This window comes from Haliotis rufescens, unplaced genomic scaffold (assembly GCF_023055435.1).
Source record: "Haliotis rufescens isolate VD_foot unplaced genomic scaffold, xgHalRufe1.0.p SCAF_120, whole genome shotgun sequence".
Taxonomy (NCBI): Eukaryota; Metazoa; Mollusca; class Gastropoda; order Lepetellida; family Haliotidae; genus Haliotis; species Haliotis rufescens.
In genome coordinates this window covers 663,848-685,935 of record NW_025963803.1, presented here as the reverse complement: position 1 = coordinate 685,935, position 22,088 = coordinate 663,848, and the positions used below count along the sequence as shown (strand labels likewise).

General features: G+C 41.2%; 1 protein-coding gene across 11 annotated transcripts in view; it reads left to right on the top strand.

The window, feature by feature from the left end:
- Positions 1-22,088, top strand: part of LOC124115432 (phosphatidylinositol 4-phosphate 5-kinase type-1 alpha-like) — a 68,034-nt gene that overhangs the window by 17,342 nt on the left and 28,604 nt on the right. For 10 of the 11 annotated variants that reach the window (XM_046476438.2, XM_046476435.2, XM_046476440.2 and 7 more), the window contains exons 3-15: positions 719-838; positions 2,215-2,345; positions 3,457-3,574; positions 4,972-5,124; positions 5,967-6,026; positions 6,735-6,974; positions 8,258-8,335; positions 9,809-9,911; positions 16,037-16,145; positions 16,916-17,048; positions 18,078-18,165; positions 19,053-19,199; positions 19,874-20,033. In XM_046476438.2, the coding sequence (XP_046332394.1) occupies positions 719-838; positions 2,215-2,345; positions 3,457-3,574; positions 4,972-5,124; positions 5,967-6,026; positions 6,735-6,974; positions 8,258-8,335; positions 9,809-9,911; positions 16,037-16,145; positions 16,916-17,048; positions 18,078-18,165; positions 19,053-19,199; positions 19,874-20,033 (1,640 nt within the window). The remainder of the gene's footprint in view (positions 1-718; positions 839-2,214; positions 2,346-3,456; positions 3,575-4,971; positions 5,125-5,966; positions 6,027-6,734; positions 6,975-8,257; positions 8,336-9,808; positions 9,912-16,036; positions 16,146-16,915; positions 17,049-18,077; positions 18,166-19,052; positions 19,200-19,873; positions 20,034-22,088) is intronic. The other variant, XM_046476434.2, reaches the window with a different exon arrangement.

The window sequence follows — 22,088 nt, the reverse complement described above, 5'->3', positions numbered from 1 at the left end:
AAGGCTTGCTTCGTGTAGATATATTTCATATCAAAAGACACTTAGGCAGAGCTCCAGATAAGCTTCTGGTGTTGTGGGTATTTTACCCATGCATTTTAAAATCATTGGGTATCAGTAATTCTATCTGCGTATTCAAATTTCTGTTACCCACTAGTTTTTACACATGTGGGTATTTAAGTTAAATATTTAGAAACACTATTCATCTAGTCCCTGCAAACTGGTGTCGTGTGGGTTCGAGAGCTTTATAGGACTCAAAAATACCACGATACTTCCACAAGAAAGTGTGATGGCAAATGATAATGATGTAACTGTCATCGTGGAGTTTGGCAAGGTTGACGGAATGCCCGTTTATTATTTCAAAATAAGTTGCTGATTTGCTAATCGAATACTCAGGTTACTTCGCAATATTTTGATGATACGCACAAGTTTTATTTTTGTAGCGTATCTGTAATGTTCGTTGCGTATTTGATAGGCTTTGATTATATTTTACTGTGTATTTCTGCATTTCTGATGCGTATTTCACGCAGATACGCAGCTTATCTGGAGCTCTGCACTTAGGTGAGATTCTGCATATATCATGATACTTTTGAGTCGATATATCAATGCTTTCATTTCCAATCAATGACACCTCAAACTATTGCAGGTAATGTTTTCAGGCAAGTGAACATCAATGTTAGTTTCTAACCCTGGATGATGGTATGTCATGGTTTGTTGATAGACAAATGCAGTGGGCACAGGGATGGGTCCGCGGACACCGATGTCCGTGTCTGTCCGTGAGAAAGAAAAGAAGATCGGACACAGAAGAGTGGACGAGGATGGCATCGTCACATATAAGAAGGTAAGTGTTCAGATACTGCAACACACCTGTCAAAATTACAACTGGCTTGAGGGGCTAGTTATCTTTCACAAACACTATTCCACAGCAAAGATAACTGGTCCTCATTTCAGGAGTACAAACTGAAAATTGAATTTCTTAATACTGTTTTTAGTGCAGTAGGATATCTACAAAACCAATTATTTTTCTATGTACTACTACACTGTTCTGATTAGGGCATATTTAGACAAGGCCTAAACTGTTTTTACCTAGCCAATAGAGAAAATAGCATTTAGCGAGATTCGTTAGGCTCATTCTTCCAATCAAATTGTTCAAGCTTTAAAGTTTTGAAAAGTTGCGGTAGACATGGGGGATAGAGGGTTTCGAAAGATTACTGGCCCCCTAGAAAACCACTGGTCACAGGATAGAGGGCAGGCATCCATTGTGAATGCTGAATCACATGCATAGATTAAGATATATGCCAAAGTTTTGGACTTTTACTTTCATCCAATTACAAAGAGCAGAAAATATGTTGTATATTTTCGAGTTATGGGAGTAGTTTGTTGTATTGATAGGTTTAAGAGATAAATATGCTTTCTTTTTGAGGTAGAGCTAGTTTACCTGTAGATGTAACCACACTAAATTGAATTTGGAGCTTAACATGCATCAGATGTCTAGTAAAGAAGATTTCATTTACATGATATATTAGGGGGAACGGGTGGCCCAGTCATCTAAGGCGCCGCATTTTCCCTGTACAGAATTGCATCCCTTGGGCACGCCAGAAACCTATGATTGTGGGTTCGAATCCTGGTTCGCCCGGATTATGTTTCTAGGTTTGTCAGCACCATACCCATCCTCGTGGGTTTCACCGAAGTGGTAAACGTTCAGACCTGCATCACTTCGGGCTTTCCTCCCACATTAAGTTGACACGCCGTGATATAACTGGAATACTGTTAAAAGCTGCGTTAGACAACTCACTCACTAATCTGAAAGAGTGAAGGAAATGACGTTTTAGAGGTAAGGAGTTATAAAAGTTTCAGGGCCCACTCAATCATGGCCTCCAACATTTAGTTTTGGGCCAGTTAGTTGGGAAAAAGACCAGTAACTTTTGAAAGGAGCAAGACCAGCTGGCTACATATGAATTTGTTTTTAAGTCTACCCCTGTACCAGAGACCATGATTTTGGGCCCTCAATTTCAGATTTGCCCCGATCATGTTTCTGTTTGTCAGCACCTATAGTTGTGGGTTTTACCAAGTGGTAAGCTGTCTAATGCCTGTATCTTTTGGGGTTTTCCTCCCACGTCAAGCTGACATGCTGTTATAAAATCTGAAATACTGTTAAAAGTGGCAATAAGGGGGTTGTCACTGTGACTCATACTCCCATCTCATTTCTTGTTCTAGAAACCGACATCTGAGTTGATGACAGCCATCCAACTTGGAATTGGACAAAGTGTTGGAGCATTAAGTTCGAAAGCAGAACGTGATGTCCTCATGCAAGATTTCGCTGTTGTTGAGAGTGTCTTTTACCCAAGGTTTGTACACAGGATCTCATTACTCATATTGGGCAGATGAGTGGCCTAGTGGTTAAAGCGTTCGCTTGTTGGTCGATTCCCGACATGGGTACAGTGTGTGAAGCCCATTTCTGGTGTCCCCTGCCGTGATGTTTTGGAATATTGCTAAAAGCGTCATAAAAACTCACTCTCACTCACTCACTCACTCACTCACTCACTCACTCACTCACTCACTCACTCACTCACTCACTCACTCACTCACTCACTCACTCACTCACTCACTCATGTACTGCATGGACAGTTCATTATGTTATCTGACAGAGTTACCTGCACTGGTTCGACAAGTTGACATTTAGTCCTGTGTTTTCATGAACTAGTCAACCAAAATGTGTTTTTAGTCATCCTGGCCCTAGACATTTCCAGGTAAAATCACTGCTGCATTAGATGTAGTTATCTCCACCGAGTTACCTTCATCTTGACACCAACAAAGAGACCATGCTTGTCGTAACAGGCGACTAACGGGATCGAGTGGTCAGGCTCGCTGACTTGGTTGATACATGTCATCGTATCCCAATTGCGTGGATCGATGCTCATGATATCAATCACTGGATTGTCTGGTCCAGACTCGATTATTTACAGACCCATCATAAGCTGGAATATTGCTCAGTGCGGTGTTAAACAACAGACAAACAAACAAAACTTGTGTCTGTGACTTATCCACAAGCCTAAAGTCAGAGTCAAGTAAAAAACATTCCTGCTTAGCTCAGCTAATAAAAGTCCATATTATCATGATTATAACACTATATATCAACCCAAAATGATGATGAGAGCAGAGTTCAGTCTAGTAGACTCAAAGGGCGGTCGGGTAGCCCAGTGGTCAAAGCGTTTGCTCGTCACGCCGAAGACCCGGGTTCGATTCCCGACATGGGTACAATGTGTGAACCCATTTCTGGTGTCCCCCGCCGTGATATTGCTGAAATATTGCTAAAAGCGGCGTAAAACCATACTCACTCACTCACTAGTAGACTCAAAACAATTTCACAGTGACTGTGGACTTGCACCCTGATACAGTTTATTGAAATAATCAAGCTAGTTGTCCTTGTGCCCTACATTTGTGTGTTTGTGTTTTCAGTGAGGGAAGCAACTTAACTCCAGCCCACCACTGTAGTGACTTCAGGTTCAAGACGTATGCACCTATCGCCTTCCGATACTTTCGAGAGCTGTTTAATATTCAGCCCGATGACTTTATGGTGAGTGACGAATGTATTTGTATTATAGGACTGTAACTATAAAAATGGTTCATGGTTTGCTGGGGCGGTCAGGTAGCCTATTCTAGATTCTAGGTTTTTGTTACAAGATGTTGATGTATCCAATAAGCATCTTTGCTGTTGCTGAATCGGACATCTTCACCACGTGAATGGGCAGTGTTGCCTTCAATTATACGATTATTTGACAAGGGTCCTTAAACAAAGACGCCATCACACCTCCGGGGGGCGGTCGGGTAGCCTAGTTGTTAAAGCGTTTGCTCGTCACGCCGAAGACCCGGGTTCGATTCCCGACATGGGTACAATGTGTGAAGCCCATTTCTGGTGTCCCCCGCCGTGATATTGCTGGAATATTGCTAAAAGCGGCATAAAACCATACTCACTCACTCACTCATGATTTGCTGATGGTAAATATGCTATATAGTGGAGATTTGTTGGGATGGGGAAGGGTTGGGGATGAGCTTTGATGCTTTTGGAAATAGAATCAACAGATTCTCATGATTTCTCCGTTACGGAATCCACTAGTTATTACAATATTATCCAGAAGGGTCATGAGCTTTCGTGGTCATTAACTTAACACCTCCGTGGTCTAATGACAGAGTGTATGCCCGGAGAGCGGAAGGTCCGAGGTTCGATCCCCGGCCACGTCATACCAAAAGACGTTAAAAGATGGAACTTGTTGTTACCCTTCCTGACGCTCGGCATTAAGGAGCTAAAACAAGGATTGGTCGGCGCGGAGTCAGTATACTGTGTCTGATAAGGGTATTCATGTTAAACTAGGGCATGGTATCTCATTGGGCTAGCTCTATAAAATCAGCATTAGTCCACACTAATACAAAAAGCCAAACACGCACGCATGTTGCTGTATAAGTGCAGCAACCTTGAACACGACGTTAAACCTCACCTAACCTTAAACATTAACTGTATCAAAGCATCCCCTATGTTTTGTACTTGACGATTGTGTGAAGATTTGATAAAAAGTATTCGACGTAATAAGTGCCCGGGGCGCTCTCAAAATTATAAATAGGGGGCACTTATTAGAATATAATTTTGGTGAGTTGAAAGATCTTAAATATTGTACTTTATGATGACAGCCTGAAATGATACAAAAGAAAAGTATGTGCGTATCATACACGACAGATATATTTTCCAGAAATTAATTGCTCATAATTAAGGGTGCATATGACACACGAGTGCGTATTATACGCGAATAAATAAGTCTTGTGAACATTGATTGATCAATTCGGGGTGCTAATTGGGATTGTTCACTAGCCAATGTATTAGCAAATATCGCCGTGGGGGTTTATTAGAGCAGGGCGCTTATAACATCGAATATGGTACTTGACGTCACTCTGTCAGTTATGCCTGTGAATTGGTTTCAGTTATCACTATGTGATGAAGTGCTGCAAGAGTTGTCAAACCCAGGAGCCAGCGGTAGTATCTTCTACATCACCCAGGACGATGAGTTTATCATCAAGACAGTCCAACACAAGGAGGCGGACTTCTTGACTAAACTGCTCCCTGGTTACTTCCTGGTAAGAGCAAGGAGGGGATGTAGTAGCCCAGTGGTCAGTGTGGTCAGTGGTCAAACACCCAGGTTCTGTACCACACCAGGGTCCAGTGTGTGACGACCCATGAAGATCCGGGGTAGAATTGGTCTTCAGCAATCCATGCTTGCCGTAAAAGGCGACTATTCTTGTCGTATGAGGCGACAATCGGGATCGGCTGTCAGGCTCGCTCACTGGTTGATGTATGTCCCAATTCCGTGGATTGATGGTCATGATTTCAATCATTGGATTGTCTGGTCCAGATACGATTATTTACAGACCGCCGCCATATAGCTGGAATATTTCTGAGTGCGGCGTTAAACAACAAACAAACAACAAGAGTGTGTGACCTGTTCTTGGTGCCTTGGCTGGAATATTACTTAAAACGGAATACAACAGAGCTCCAGATCAGCTGTGTATTTCCATGACTGGCATCACTGGCTGAAATGTCGTGATATGACTGAAATACTGTTCAATGCGGTGTCAAACCCGTTAAACCCGTCTTGGTGATATCCATATTTGGAAGCTGATACAGTGAGTGCCATGAGTTGAAGGTTGTTAGGTCTAAATGTCTGAGGATATGTTGTCATTCTGTAATAGGCTTCTGGCCATTATTTAGCAAAGTTAATGCACAATTGTTAAGTAAATTCATGAAATATTTTTTTCTTCAGAAGATAAACAACTTTTTCGTCTTGTGCATGACATGAGAAATAAGAGCTGCTGACATCCAGTGACACTGATTACATGCCACGTTGTTTTATCGACCAGTCTTGATCAATGTTTTGTTATGGATCCAGACATTAAGTTTGACACATTTTCTTCTTTTCCAGAACATAAGCCAAAACCCAAGGACTTTATTGCCCAAGTTTTATGGCTTATATTGTTACCAGGTATGTATGTGTAAGATATCGGTGTTGATTCAGGGATGGAAAGTGTCTAGTGCTGGCTATCGATATACAGTCAAGTCTCGTTTATCCGACACTCGTTAATCTGACACAAATGATGGGAACCGATTAAATCAGTGCTGTTTAGACCCGTTAATCTGACAGTCTCGCACTCCGACTCCGACACACCTAATTTGCAACGATTTGCTGAAATCACTCATTAATCAGTCTCGTTAATCCGACACAGTGATCAGCGTACTCCATGGTCATCTGCCCGCGAGTACATAGCCCCGTGTTTTGATGCGAGACAAGTCGGCGAGTAGCTGCCTATTTAAACGGCTGCAGAGATAAACTTTGTGTTTTGTGTTAAACTTTAGAGGTTGCATGATTAGAAAACATATTCCGCAAACAATGTAACACAACAATATGAATATTTCCTTTTTCCTTTTTTTATTACAACATGTTTGAATCGTTATCTATCGTGTAGTTGTCCAATTTTCGATCACGAACATTGATAATACCTAATTTCGTTTATCTGACATACTCGTTAATCCGACATAATCATATGCAACCAACAATGTCGGATTAACGGGACTTGACTGTAAATCTTAGAGATTGAGTATTGATAAATAAGGGAGGAGTAACTTTATCGCTACATCTCTACAGGACAATCGAGGTTGCTCAACTCTCTAGCTCTTTGTTTGTTGTTTTCAGTGTGGAGGTAAAAACATTCGATTTACAGTCATGAACAATCTCCTACCATCTTCGATCAAAATCCACGAGAAGTACGACTTGAAGGGCAGTACATACAAGCGGAAAGCCTCGAAACACGAACGGTTGAAAGAAAGCCCCACCTACAAGGACCTGGATTTCATTGATCTCCACCCCGAGGGCATTCTACTGGAGAAAGAAACCTACGATGCCTTGATAAAAACATTACAGAGAGACTGCAGGGTGAGGGCTGACATTATTCAAAGATACCTCCACAAGTTCCCGTTCCACAAAGCGTTCGTAGAGTTATAACAGTAGTAAGTCTTTGTTAAAGTATGTGAGTTACGATCACCTTAGCTCTACGATCGTTTTGTGGAATTGACCCCTCGAATTAAACTTGGATTTCACACCAAGAACTGTTTATTCCTACACTTTTTCCGTAGTTCCTACGCAGTTTGAATAAAAAACCACTGACTACTAATCCAGGTAAAAATGTGAATTTTAAGAATATCAAATAAAGTTCTTAACTGATAAATTGATATTACTTCTAATCTGAGACGAAATATAGTCGATACCTGTGCACAAATGCACACAAAACTTTATCTAAATATTTTTTCAAATTGGTATCGATTGCCTGTTTTGTCACAGCGCTTCCATCTTTGAACCAAATGTGTATGACAGAAATAAAGCTATGGGGTAATGGATGCTTAAATGAAAGGCTGATGACGTTGGTCATTCCAGTGCCGTACCCAGCCTGGGTTGGGGGATGCAGTTGCCCCTCCTGGATTTTTTATAGAAAACAGTTTTATTTGAATCATGAAAATACAAGTTGGGGACAAGTGATACTTGTACAAATATTTGCCCCCCCTGTCAAAAAAAGTTAACTACAGCCTTGCAGTCAATGTCAACTAAGGCTAAGCTGTTAAACATGCATGTTAAATCGGCACAGTGATACATGGATTTATACCATGACATCTGGCCATGTCCAGTTTAGAATTGGTCTTCAGCAACCCAATCTTGTCGTAAGAGGCGACTAACGGGATCGTGTGGTCATGCTTGCTGACATGACTGGTGCATGTCATCGTGTCCCAGTTGCACAGATCATTGCTTCATTGATCCCAATCGCGTGGATCGATGCTCATGTTGTCAATCAATGGATTGTCTGGTCCAGACTCGATTATTTACAGACCGCCGCCATATAGCGAGAATATTGCTGAGTGCGGCGTTAAACAACAAACAGATCATTGCTCCTGATGTAAATCACTGGATTTTCTGGTCCAGACTCGACAAGTTTCTTGCTTGTGCTGTTAACTGCTGATTGGCTAACACTTGATTATTTACAAGCAGAGGTGATATATCAGAATAGTACTGACCGTAAACAACTTGTATTCACTCACTCACTCCACACTTGTCTCACACAAATCTATAACAGGAATGTGGATTGTACAGAAGTGTCCTTTTTCTGGCTACAAGAAGTGATGAATATTATCCAAACTTACTTGTTTTCTTTCTTTGGTTTATTCCAGGTACTTGAAAGCTTTAAGATCATGGACTACAGTTTATTGGTCGGGGTGCATAATCTGGATTTGTCCTTACGAGAAAAGGTTTGATAATGTTCTTACATATATTTTTAATTGCATTCTGGCAAGGATTGATTGTACTATTGAAATTATTTGGATGATTTTAGTATTTGTAATAATATTGACAAATGAAAAATATCGAAAGGTTTTATTGATTATCATGTAACACATTGAGGCTTAGCTTCATCCAGAAAAAAATTGCAGGAATTCATCTAGGATTTTAAATTCAGTGCCTTTGGCAGGAATATTGGGGGAAAAACATTATTTTGTTCGAGGTATTTTAAGGGGTGTATTAACATGCAATAATGTCAAACTAAATATTAAATGCTCATGATATCAATCACTAGATTGTCTGGTATAGACTTGATTATTTACAGATACACTGTCATATAGCTAGAATATTGCTAAATGCAGTGTTAAACAATAAACAAACAGTAGTCATAAGTATATTAACATGAATTGGGAAGTTCTTTCCTTGAAAATGCAAGGATATAGTTAATCTGTCATGGTATGAAAGATTACCGTATTCGACGTAATAAGCGCTCCACTCTAATAAGCGCCCACAGCGATATTTGCTAATATATTGGCTAGTGAACAATCCCAATCAGCACCCCTTCTGATTGATCAATGTACACAACACTTATTTACTCGCGTATAATACGCACTCGTGTGTTTTATGCACCCTTAATTATGGGCAATTAAATTCTGGAAAAATGTATCTCTCATATATAAACATTTCAGGCTGTCAGTATAAACCTCGAAATTTATCTTTCAACTCTTGTTTTTTTTCCACCAAAATAATATTCTAATAACTGCTGACCCGTGGCCAGTATAAATTACAAAGGGCTTACTGAAACGTAAAGTAGATGGCCTGTCTGGCCAGTCAAAATTTCACCTCTTAAATTATCATCTTGGTAGAATGACAACCGGCCGCCATTTTGTAATGTTGTGTACAACAACTTCTGTATTAGCTCGTAAATCGCCAAGAAATGAGGCAAGTTGAAGCCAAGATTTAATCTCAGTGCAGGAAAAAAGTGTTTTAGAGGTGAGGAGTTTTTCGGAGCCCTGCCAGGTGGATATGTGACCTCAGATTCAGCCACTTCACGGCTACCACTATTTAGTTGTAGGCCAGTTAGTTTGGAGAAGTGCCTGTAAAAGGAGCGAGCCTTGCTGGCTACATACAAATTTGTTGTTAAAGCTACCCCTGTATGCAGTCCTGAACCTTTTTTTAGTTGTATGTTTCTTCCCCCTCATTATGCCCCCGGGGGCGGTCAGGTAGCCTAGTGGTTAAAGAGTTGGCTCGTCATGCCGAAGACCCTGGTTCGACTCCCGACATGGGTACAATGTATGAAGCCCATTTCTGGTGCCCCCCGCCGTGATATTGCTGAAATATTGCTAAAAGCGGCGTAAAACCATACTCACTCACTCACTCACTCACTCACTCACTCACTCACTCACTCACTCATGAAAATGACCGTTTCCAATGTTGTGTTTCAGGGAATCCCATCCCGAGGGGAGAGCGGGTCGGCGCCACCTGACACGCCCAGCGCCCTGAGTGACGGTACTAGCAGCACGGCTCCTAGTGGTGGTGGTGGTAAATGTAGGACTAATCTGTGGTGGTTGGGAAACAGATTTAATTCCATCTCTGTCGGCAGACATTTCACTGGCACTGCATCACCCTAGCAGCGGTAGAAATTGGCACTAGTCCTGTAGTCCTTACCAAGCTGCCCAATAGTTAAGGTAGAATAAGGACTGAATTATTGGATAGGCATTACTTGGAAGTTGACGGATGACGAAGTAGACAAAATTTATGGAAAACAACTTCTTTAATACGCCTTTACAGTATTAAAGAAGTTTTTATCCATAAATTGTGTCTACTTTGTAGAATAAAGACTAGTAGATATTTGCCATTTTTAAGGATTTTGCTATATGTTATCAAAATTAGGACTAGTGGACTATAGTTATTAGTTTCTACAACTGCCTATGACATATTTTGGCTTTAGTTAGGCATACCCAAAACCGTTAGAAGATGGTACCTGTCATACCCTGCCTGGTGCTTGGCATAAAAAATTAAATCAAGGACTGGACCCACTTGCACAAAGCTTTCTTAGCGCTAAGATGATCATAACTCCCATACTTTAACATAGGCTTATGATAGTCTTAGGGCTAAGATCGCTTTGTGCAAGTGGGCTCTGGTCTGCTTGGGGTGGCATCTGTGTAAAAATGATGATGCACTGATGCACACAATTTGACAAAGATGAGAAAGACATGAAATTGAATATTTGGCGCAGGAAAGCAGGTAGTGACACAAAGACAGAGCTCCAGATAAGCTGCGTATCTGCGTGAAATACGCATCAGAAATGCAGAAATACGCAGTAAAATAAAATCCAAGCATATCAAATACGCAACGAGCAATACAGATACGCTACAAAAATAAAACTTGTGCGTATCATCAAAATATTGTGAAGTAACCCTGTGTATTCGATTAGCAAATCAGCAAAGTATTTTGTAATTATAAACGGGCATTCCGTCAACCGTGCCAAACTCCACGATGACAGTTACATCATGATCAATTGCCATCACACTTTCTTGTGGAAGTATCGTGGTATTTTTGAGTCCTATAAAGCTCTCGAACCCACACGACACCAGTTTGCAGGGACTAGATGAAGAGTGTATTTAAATATTTAACTTAAATACCCACATGTGTAAAAACTAGTGGGTAACAGAAATTTGAATATCCAGATAGAATTACTGATACCTAATGATTTTAAAATGCATGGGTAAAATACCCACTACACCAAAAGCTTATCTTGAGCTCTGCAAAGACACACCGGGATGAAGAAGATGCACATCTCTTGACAGATCGGAGTCCATGTTTTTGTAATGTAGATTTAAACAAGATACGTAATCCTAGGTCCTGCTGGAAGGGAGTCAGTGCCATTGGAATGTCTCATTATGTAACAATCATTACAATGAAAGCAATAAGGTCAATAATTTTTAGTGAGAACCATTACCGTATTCGACGTAATAAGCGCCCACGGCGACATTTGCTAATATATTGGCTAGTGAACAATCCCAATTAGCACCCCTCCCGATTGATCAATGTACATAAGACTTATTTACTCGCGTATAATGCACACTCGTGTGTTATATGCACCTTTAATTATGGGCGATTAAATTCTGGGGGAAATATATCTGTCGTACATAAACATGTCCCCCCCCCCCCCCCCCCCCCCTATTTCTAATTATTATGTCAAATACGGTATTTCACAAAATTAAATATTGGTCAATCTTTTCAATATCGCCTGAATCATGGTCATTTGAAGCGATGTTTTCGAAAAACACTTCGGTAAAATTCTATGTGTGAGAGTTCAAACCCTCACAGGATAGTCTTGGCGTTTATTCAAGTTACAGGTGTTTTCACCTGCATCGCTGCTCCAGATATGTTCCCTGTACTTATCTGGTGTTAGGTCCAATATTCAGGGTGTCATTTTTTATTGCCTTCATTGTTAGGTTGTTATTTTCTAGTTTACTAACCATGTTATCCATTCCTTTCTCAGTCAGCTTACACTGGGGCCTTTTTAATCTGGATTTACTAACACAGTGGAGCCTTGTTAATCTGGACTGGGCTCTTGTTTGATCATTAACCTGTTGAATACCTTTTGTTTTTAAATAATCTTGTTGGTTGTATACTACCCAGTGAGCTGATAATGAAAATTGAGTACACACTCATCCTGCGACTGTGGCCACTAGTCCAAAGCTCGAGTCTAGTAAAATTCTGTTTGGTCCAGTAAGCTCAGTTAATACAAGTACTGTATTAGACGTAATAAGTGCCCCGCTTTAATAAGCGCCCACAGCGATATTTGCTAGTGAACAATCCCAATTAGCACCCCTTCCAATTGATCAATGTACACAAAACTTGTTCATTCGTGTATAATACGCACTCGTGTGTTATATGCACCCTTAATTATGGGCAATTGAATTCTTGAAAATATATATCTGTCGTGTATAATACACACAGACTTTTCTTTTGTATCATTTCAGGCTGTCAGCATAAACCACGAAATTTACGATCTTTCAACTCAAACATTTTCACCAAAATTTTGTTCTAATAAGAGCCCCCTATTTCTAATTTTGAGAGCGCCCTGGGCGCTAATTGTGTCGAATACGGTACATGTTATAACACTTACATCTACATTAAAAGATGCTTAAAGCCACATACACACTTGTGTATGTCACTATTTAAGTGCAATAATCTTGAACGCGACGTTAAACCCTATTTCACCTCACTTTACCAAATGATATGTTACCAAAGAAAATGACAAGTCACTCAATAAGGGTAATATATTTTGTACTTGAAGAAGTCAACCCGTAAAGATCCAGGTTAGAATTGGTCTTCAGTAACCCATGCTTGTCATAAGAGGTGACAAATTTCATCGTATCCCAGTTGCGTAGATCGATGCTCATGACACAATCACTGGATTGTCTGGTCCAGACTAGATTATTTACAGACCGCCATCATATAGCTGGAATTTTGCTGAGTGCGGCATAAAATCAAACAAACAAACAAATCTGACATGACCTGTAATAGGATGTCCTCATATCTTTATTGGGGCGGTCGGGTTGCCTAGTGGTTAAAGCGTTCGCTCGTCACGCCGAAGACCCGGGTTCGATTCCCGACATGGGTACAATGTGTGAAGCCCATTTCTGGTGTCCCCCGCGTGATATTGCTGGAATATTGCTAAAAGCGGCGTAAAACCGTACCTACTCACTCACTCACTCATATCTTTATTTGGCAGCTGCTAGAACTAAGACCTGATTTTAATGGTTGGTTGGTTGGTTGGTTTGTTGTTTAACGCCGCACTCAGCAAAATTCCAGCTATATGACGGCGGTCTGTAAATAATCGAGTCTGGACCAGACAATCCAGTGATTGATATCATGAGCATCAATCCATGCAATTGGGATAGATGACATGCATCACCCAAGTCAGCGAGCTTGACCATCCGATCCCGTTAGTCGCCATTTACGACAAGCATAGTCACCTTTTACGGCAAGCATGGGTTGCTGAAGATCTATTCTTCCCCAGAATCTTCATGGGTCTGATTTTAATGAGATGACATCAATTCACCTAACTACAAATATTATATCAGAATGAGGTAGGCTTTCACGTTTCTGATTTTAATGAGATTGACAGAAGCGTGAAAACCTACCCCACTCTGATATAATATTTGTAGTTAGGTGAATTGATAGAAAGTACCTGTCCTGTGAAATGAGGCTTTGCTGTTTCCTTGCATGTTGATAAAATTGATTTATTTGAATGATTGACTTGCAGTGATCCCAAGTTTCCTTTATGATAAGAAATCAACTTTAAAGAAAATATACCAGATATACAGTTGTCAATGAATTTGAGAAATTTGAGAAAATTTCAGTTTTGGACCTTTGATTAAAAATAACAAGTCTACAACATTTCACATTTGCTTCACTTGAACAACTAAATTTTATTTAGTTCATGAGTAAATCAATTCAATTTTCTCTACAAAATTTTCAAAAGTTTAATTGTTGTGCCTGTTGTGCTTGTTGAGTGCAGTTCAGTCAGACATGACTCTGCTGAGCTTTTATGGATGGCCACGCTAAGGGCAGTCCAATACTAGAGAAAACTATGTTTTCCTATGTATTACAATCAGGGAGAATTCTAGGGTGGGGCCTTGTGCTTTTAGCCCCTAAATTTTTAAAAAAGGCCAACATTTTCAAATACAACATGGTGCTGTATGGGTGAAATTTTCACATATAGGGCCCATGTCATTCCTTGAGTGAACCCTGTACAATGATTGTTGTAGTCATGCAAAAAGAATAATTGCTTTGTGCCATAATATTAAGCCTGACCAAAAGACCAGAAACAGTACTTTTCTTTTGTTTTAGCCTTGACCATGTTAACAATCAAGTATCAATAACATCCAAACGTTTTCATCCTGTTCTTGTAACATGACTAACCTGAACACTGGACCTGGGTCCTCTTGCACAAAGCGATCTTAGCGCTAAGACTATTGTAAGCCTATGTTAAAGTATGGGAGTTACGATCATCTTAGCGCTAAGACTGTCGAAAGCCTATGTTAAAGTATAGGAGTTACGATCATCTTAGCGCTAAGACTGTCGAAAGCCTATGTTAAATTATGGGAGTTACGATCATCTTAGCGCTAAGATCGCTTTGTGCATGAGGGCCCTGGTGTTTTGGAGAATGCACTCAATGAATGAAGATGTTTATTAATACCTAAACATGGCATTGATCGATTGTGAACACTTGCCACAGTTGACGTCGATATGACAAACACTTATTGATAATTTATTTCGTAAAGATTTTATTCGTGCTAAAATTGATAGGATAACCTCCCTTGGGTTTCAAATTGAATGTGATTTCTTATCTTTCTGATGTTGTACTGCCCAGGAGGGTGAACCAGTTGCAAAGAGCTGCCAGTCCAAGACTGGTCACAAACCGAGACATGCCTTGTTGTTTCCTCCACAGATCTAGTTATTTTACACAAACCACTATCAAGGATATATCTGGGATATACGGGAAAGAGATGTTGTTTTGTGCAAAATTGGGATATTTGTGAAGTTCCTATTTTCTTAAAATCAGCGTGATCAGAGGTTTTTTAACATTGTATATTAACATTACATTCAATAATGTAAACCGAAGCAGTAAAGCCTTTTTGATTGTCCTGATATCAGTGAAATACCAAACCATCACTTAAGATACAGCTATATTAATTGGGAATATTTTAATTCCAATTTGGGAATTTTTACTGACATTTGCTGCAGACTTGAGGCCGAATACCAGCCTCTTGGCAGGTGTATATGAATTCCTGGATAGCATTGTTCAAAGTTAGTCATGAAAGTCAAGGGGTCCCTCTTATTGCCTTAAAGGTAAAGATTTAGGAGTCCCTAGATTTGATGTTATAGAAGCAAATATCAAGGACCCCAGGATCCCTGTTCCACAGTCTTAGCACTAAGAGGACTGCAACTCCAATAATTTAACATAGACTTGCTACAGTTGTATCGCTTAGACAATCGGAACTCCCATAAATATACATACTCATGACAGTCATAGCGCTAAGCGATGGACACTCCCATAATTTAACATAGATTCACGATAGTTGTAGCACTAAGACCATCAAAAATCCCATAATTTAACATACTCACAATGGTTGTAGCTAAGACGATCAAAAGTCCCATAATTTAACACAGACTTACGATAGTTGTAGAGCTATGATCACTTTGTGGATGGGGCCCAGGATCTCCCTTAATTACAAACAGTGACTAGTCCGAAATGAGCCATGGACAAGTCAGATGAGGTGGTGCAGTCTACCCTGCTTTGGGGGGCACGGGTGGCCCAGTCGTCTAAGGCGCCGCGATTCGCTGTGCAGAGTTGCGTCCCTTGGGCACGCCAGAAACCTATGATTGTGGGTTCGAATCCCGGTTCGCTCCGATTATGTTTCTAGGTTTGTCAGCACCATACCCGTGCTCGTGGGTTTCACCGAAGTGGTAAACGTCTGAGACCTGCATCACTTCGGGCTTTCCTCCCACATTAAGCTGACACGCCGTGATATAACTGGAATACTGTTAAAAACGGCGTTAAACCCAACTCACTCACTCACTCACTACCCTGCTTTGACTCATGTTCTGTGCATTGCTTCTCAGGGGATATATTTCCGTACTTCCTTTTCCAGCTCTGCAACGAGGCAAGTCTTTCAAGACAAAGATTGCACAGTATTCCACAGCAATGGAGGCAATCCGATTGAATGCAGAAACAGATGATTTTGAAGATGAAGATGTTCCGTAGGTTTTTGGCCACATTTGTTAAATGAACTCTTTAAGGCACATAATCCCCATCTCATTTCGTAAAGCCCTCTATGACTGAAGTAAAGCTGATGTGACCTAAACTAAATAAATTGTAACTCACTCACATTTTGTAGATTCTCACATAGTGGATAGTGTTTTCGATATACCATTCAACATGTGGGGATTACGGGTAAGAATATAGGTCCCTTGTAATAAGTGACTCAACAGCTATAGAAGCTAACATGGTCTGATGGTCCTTATAATGATAACGTATGGCAAAGCCATTAAAAATGTACAAATTTCTACTCGTCCTCATGATACCTTTACTTTGGGGCAGTTTGGCATGGACTATAGGACAAGTACCAATATCTATCCTTGCTGGGGGTCACAGGTGGCCCAGTTGTCTAAGGCGCCGCAATTCGCTGTGCAGAGTTGCATCCCTTGGCTTCACCAGAAACCTATGATTTTTGGGTTTCGAATCCTTGTTCATCCCGATTATGTTTCTAGGTTTGTCAGCACAATACCAGTGCTCTTTGGTTTCACCAAAGTGGTAAAAACGTGGCTTCTGTACCTGCTGATCATGGGTACAATGTGTGAAGCCCATTTCTGGTGTCCCCCGCCGTGATACTGCTGGAATATTGCTAAAAGCGGCGTAAAACCATACTCACTCACTCACTCACTCACCTCCTGATCACTGGTAGTGAGAACTACAGTAGAACTTTAGCACCACAGCTGCTGATATTTTGTTGCATCTGTTTGATTTTCAGACCTGGTGGCATCCCAGCCAAAAATTCCAAGGGTGAACGAATATTGTTGTATCTTGGTATCATCGATATTCTGCAGTCTTATCGCCTAAAGAAGAAACTTGAACATACCATGAAGGCAATCGTCATAGATGGGGTAAGTAACAGAGGCGATTGAAACGCCACTGCAAAAGACTTCTAAGACTCCAGGACACTGATTACTTTTTAACATTTGTTGGCTAGAGCAGTGAAGATCTGGGGTACAATAGGTCTTCAGCAATCCATGCTTGCTCTCAGGGGCAACTATGCTTGTCGTAAGAGGCGACTAACAGGATCACGTGGTCAGGCTTGCTGACTTGGTTGATGCATGTCATCCCAATTGTTTAGAACATGCTCATGATGTCAATCACTGGATTGTCTGGTCCAGATTTGATTATTAACAGACCGCCATCATATAGCTGGAATATTGCAATTGGGGTACGATGACAAGCATCTTACGCCAAGCATAGTCAAGCATGGGTTGCTGAAGACCTATTCTCTGCCCAGATCTTCACAGGGATAAGGGGTGGTCGGGTAGCCTAGCGGTTAAAGTGTTCACTCGTCACGCCGACGACCTGGGTTTGATTTGGACATGGGTACAATGTGTGAAGCCCATTTCTGGTGTCCCCCTCCGTGATATTGCTGGAATATTGCTAAAAGCGGCGTAAAACCATACTCACTCACTCACTCACTCACTCACACAGGGATAAGGGCTAGTAAATGTTTCAGGTGACGTTGCATCCCTGGTGGAATGTTATCCCATCGCTGCTGTAGTGGAGTTGTTATGAGTTACATGGTTAGAAGCATGTTTATGCCACAGTGCCAGACAAGATGGTTACACATGTTCATGCCACAGTGCCAGACAAGATGGTTACACATGTTCATGCCACAGTGCCAGACAAGATGGTTACACATGTTCATGCCACAGTGCCAGTCAAGGTGGTTACACATGTTCATGCCACAGTGCCAGACAAGATGGTTACACATGTTCATGCCACAGTGCCAGACAAGATGGTTACACATGTTCATGCCACAGTGCCAGTCAAGGTGGTTACACATGTTCATGCCACAGTGCCAGACAAGATGGTTACACATGTTCATGCCACAGTGCCAGTCAAGATGGTTACACATGTTTATGTTGTTTCAGGACACCATATCCGTTCATCGACCCGGCTACTACGCCAACAGATTTCTGTCATTTTTCGCAAATCGCGTATTCCGGAAAATTCCAACCCGTAAGTATAATTGTCTTGTTTGCTCAGTTGATTGTTCAATACTCTAGTTGATGTTAAATAGGGTTTACATCGCCTTAAAGATTAGTGCACTCATATTGCGATGTGCATGCACATATGGGTGTGTGTGTGTATGTGTGTCAGCTTCAATCTCATTAAAATCAGATCTTAGTTCTCGCTACCGCTAAACAAAGATCTGAAGACATCCCATTAGGGGTCACGTCAGAACGACCTTTCATCCGACCAATCAGTGCGTCTCTTACCAGATTATGAAAGTGACAGTCGGAATGTGATTTCTAATCATGCAATCTCGAAAACTTGAACATGGGGTATTCCGAACGATAGTTACGGGTTTAACAACTGAATCCTTATAAATCTAGACCATCTATTAGCCATTCCAGAATGTTTTTTGTTCAGGTTTCAAATTTGTTATCGAGAATTTGTCAAAATATGTTTCGAAGCGTATTCACCAATTTGAAATTTGTGCCGTAAAGCACGAAAAAGCTGCCTTCTGATTGGTCATTCCATTGGGCGATAGCGAGAACTAAGATCTGATTTTAATGAGATTGTGTCAGCTTGTACTAGTCTGGACTAATGCTGTTTTTATAGTGCTAGCTCGCTGAGATACCATGCCGCAGTTTAACATGGATACCCTGCTCAGACACAGTGTACCGAGTCCGAGACAAATGCCTTGTTTTTTCCCTTAACGCCGAGAGCCAGGCAGGGAAACAACAATTATCATCTTTGGCTCTGATTTGGCTGGGGATCGAACAGGGCAGAGCGAATATGCTGCAAGATTATTTGAAATCATTTCTCTCACAGTTGGTCAGTTGATGTAGAACTGTGAGTCTTGGCAAGACTAGATTGACATAAGTTTTATAAATTTTCAGCTCTCAAGCATTCTCCCTCCAAGAAGAAAGGTCAGGCGGGTCGAGCTCGAGCGCAGACAACAATACCTGAACAACCGGAACCTGGCCCGTATGAGAGAAAGCTGATCGAGAAAACACAGAGGACCATCAGCTTCTCAGATGAAACTGGTGAGTACTGATAGATGAAGAAGTCACATCAGCCTCTCAGATGACAATGCAAGTTGCTATGGGGGCGGTCGGGTAGCCTAGTGGTTAAAGCGTTCGCTCGTCACGCCGAAGACCCGGGTTCGATTCCCGACATGGGTACAATGTGTGAAGCCCATTTCTGGTGTCCCCCACCGTGATATTGCTGGAATATTGCTAAAAGCGGCGTAAAACAATACTCACTCACTCACTCACTCAGATGACAATGCAAGTTGCTATATAACCTCAATGTTGTACCAACAACATGGCAGCCAGTCCTCTTGTTTACGATTACAAAACTGACGGACACGCAAAAGAAAGGCCTAAAAAATCTTTTTCCCAAAAGGATTCCTTCTTGTCCATTTAAACTGGCGGTGGCAAGTCCTCCCTGACCCATTTCCTTTTTCTTTATCTCGACGTTTGATTGGTCCTTAAAATGTTACTAAAATGCAAGGGCGGGTAATTTGATATTGCGACAACCTTGCGAATGAATCCAGTGGTTGGTGTAGGCTTACAGAAATGCGAACCCTGGAGATAGAGGTATGTGTGTGTGTCTGTGTCCCCCTCCCTTGTCACACGGTCACACGGGTAGATTAAACCATACTTTGCAAGGAAAATGGCTACGACTTCCAGTGTTCAATCCTTCTGTGCTGTTCCAGCTCCTCTGTCTGGCATGAGTGGGCGGCCTGACCTTCTCCCGGACACATCAACGCCGCCTCAAGGTCACTTCTCACCTGTCACCAATCAAAACTCATCAAATACCTCACGATACTTGGACTCACGCTCACCCAATAATGACGGAAGCGGGGATGGCCGAAGGTTAGTTTTGTTCTGTTGGTTATCAGATCAAAGAATCATATTTCAAACCTAGGAAAGAATCTTATGCTAAGCTGTGGCTTGGGAACTATTTTAAGACTACTGTAGCCCTGCTCACAGATAATTATGATTTATAATACCAGTTTCACGACATATTTCAGCTGACTTTCCAGGGATGGAAATTAGCGCAAGCCCACATCCGTTTCATTAATCTTTCAAGCACCCTAATGGCTAATAGAATTTCAAACATTTTACCGGGTATTGCTTTATGTTATCACTATTTGAGATAGTAGACGTTTTTGGTTAATTTCCATCCCTGCTTTCACTAATTTATGATTATCGTATTGAGTGAATGCTTATCACAAGTGGGGTGTTCATTGGAAATTTTAGTATCTGCCTTAATCATGTTCATTGTCCATGTTATTTTAATCTTAATTAATACAAATGTTTCTGTGGTATTATTGTTTTCGTATCGATATTCGATACAGCACCGATATTAAATAATTATCGATATCATGATATACACGATGACATGAATAATCATAAGCAAGGTCAAATAACTACCATCTCAAAACCCCTTGCGGGGCACGGGTGGCCCAGTTGTCTAAGGCGCAGCGGTTCGCTGTGCAGAGTTGCGTCCCTTGGGCACGCCAGAAACCTATGATTGTGGGTTCGAATCCCGGTTTGCCCAGATTATGTTTCAGGGTTTGTCAGCACCATACCCGTGCTAGTGGGTTTCATCGAAGTGGTAAACATTTGAGACCTGCATCACTTCGGGCTTTCCTCCCACATAAAGCTGACACGCCGTGATATAACTGGAATACTGTTAAAAGCGGCGTTAAACCGAACTCACTCACTCACTCAAAATCCCTTGCTGCAGATAGCATCCAGTATTCATGCAAGGTTGTTCAGTGTAATCTGGTCCCACTGAAAATAGTTCATTACTGAGGTGAAAGAACAACAAACTCACAGTGGAAGATGGGTTGTCATTGGCAAATTGATTTATGACCTTGCTGAAGGATTTTCACTGTTTTACACAATGTGTATGTAATGTGATAAATGATTTGTCACTGTGATAAGTGATAATATATATGTATAAATCATTTATCACAGTGACAAATCATTTATCATGATAAATGATTTGTCACTGTGATAAATGATTTTGTCACCGAGATAGATGATATGTCACAATGGTGAAGGATTTGTCACTTGCTAAAGCATTTGTCACTGACATAAAGGATTTGTCACCAAGATTAATATGTCACCAAGATAAAGGATTTGTCACAATGGTGAAGGATTTGTCACTTGCTAAAGCATTTGTCACTGACATAAAGGATTTGTCACCAAGATTAATGATTTGTCACCGAGATAAAGAATTTGTCACCAAGATAAAGGATTTGTCACAATGGTAAAGGATTTTTCACTTGGAAAAGGATTTGTCACTAACATAAAGGATTTGTCACAATGATAAAGGATTTGTCACCGAGGTTAAGGATTCATTATTGAGGAAATCAAATCTGTCAGTGGACTAGAAAGTAAGCTCCATCTCAAACAACCACTGGCATATGCACTGTAATATTATGTAACTTAAACTCATTTTTTCGACATGAATCATCCATCAAGTCTCACTTCGCTGATGGGGGGCACGGGTGGCCCGGGTGGCCCAGTCGTCTAAGGCGCCGCGATTCGCTGTGCAGAGTTGCGTCTCTTGGGCACGCCAGAAACCTATGATTGTGGGTTCGAATCCCGGTTCTCCCCGATTATGTTTCTAGGTTTGTCAGCACCATACCCGTGCTCATGGGTTTCACCGAAGTGGTAAACGTCTAAGACCTGCATCACTTCGGGCTTTCCTCCCACACTAAGCTGACACGCCGCAATATAACTGGAATACTGTTAAAAGCGGCGTTAAACCCAACTCACTCACTCACTCACTCACTCACTCACTCACTCACTTGGCTGATGAAGCACTGAAACACAAGGCGCACATGCATGCTTTGCTGATATTGGGTTGCTGGTGCTGGCTTCTTGTCTTGCTGTTGTGCCGATGAAGCAGCTCTT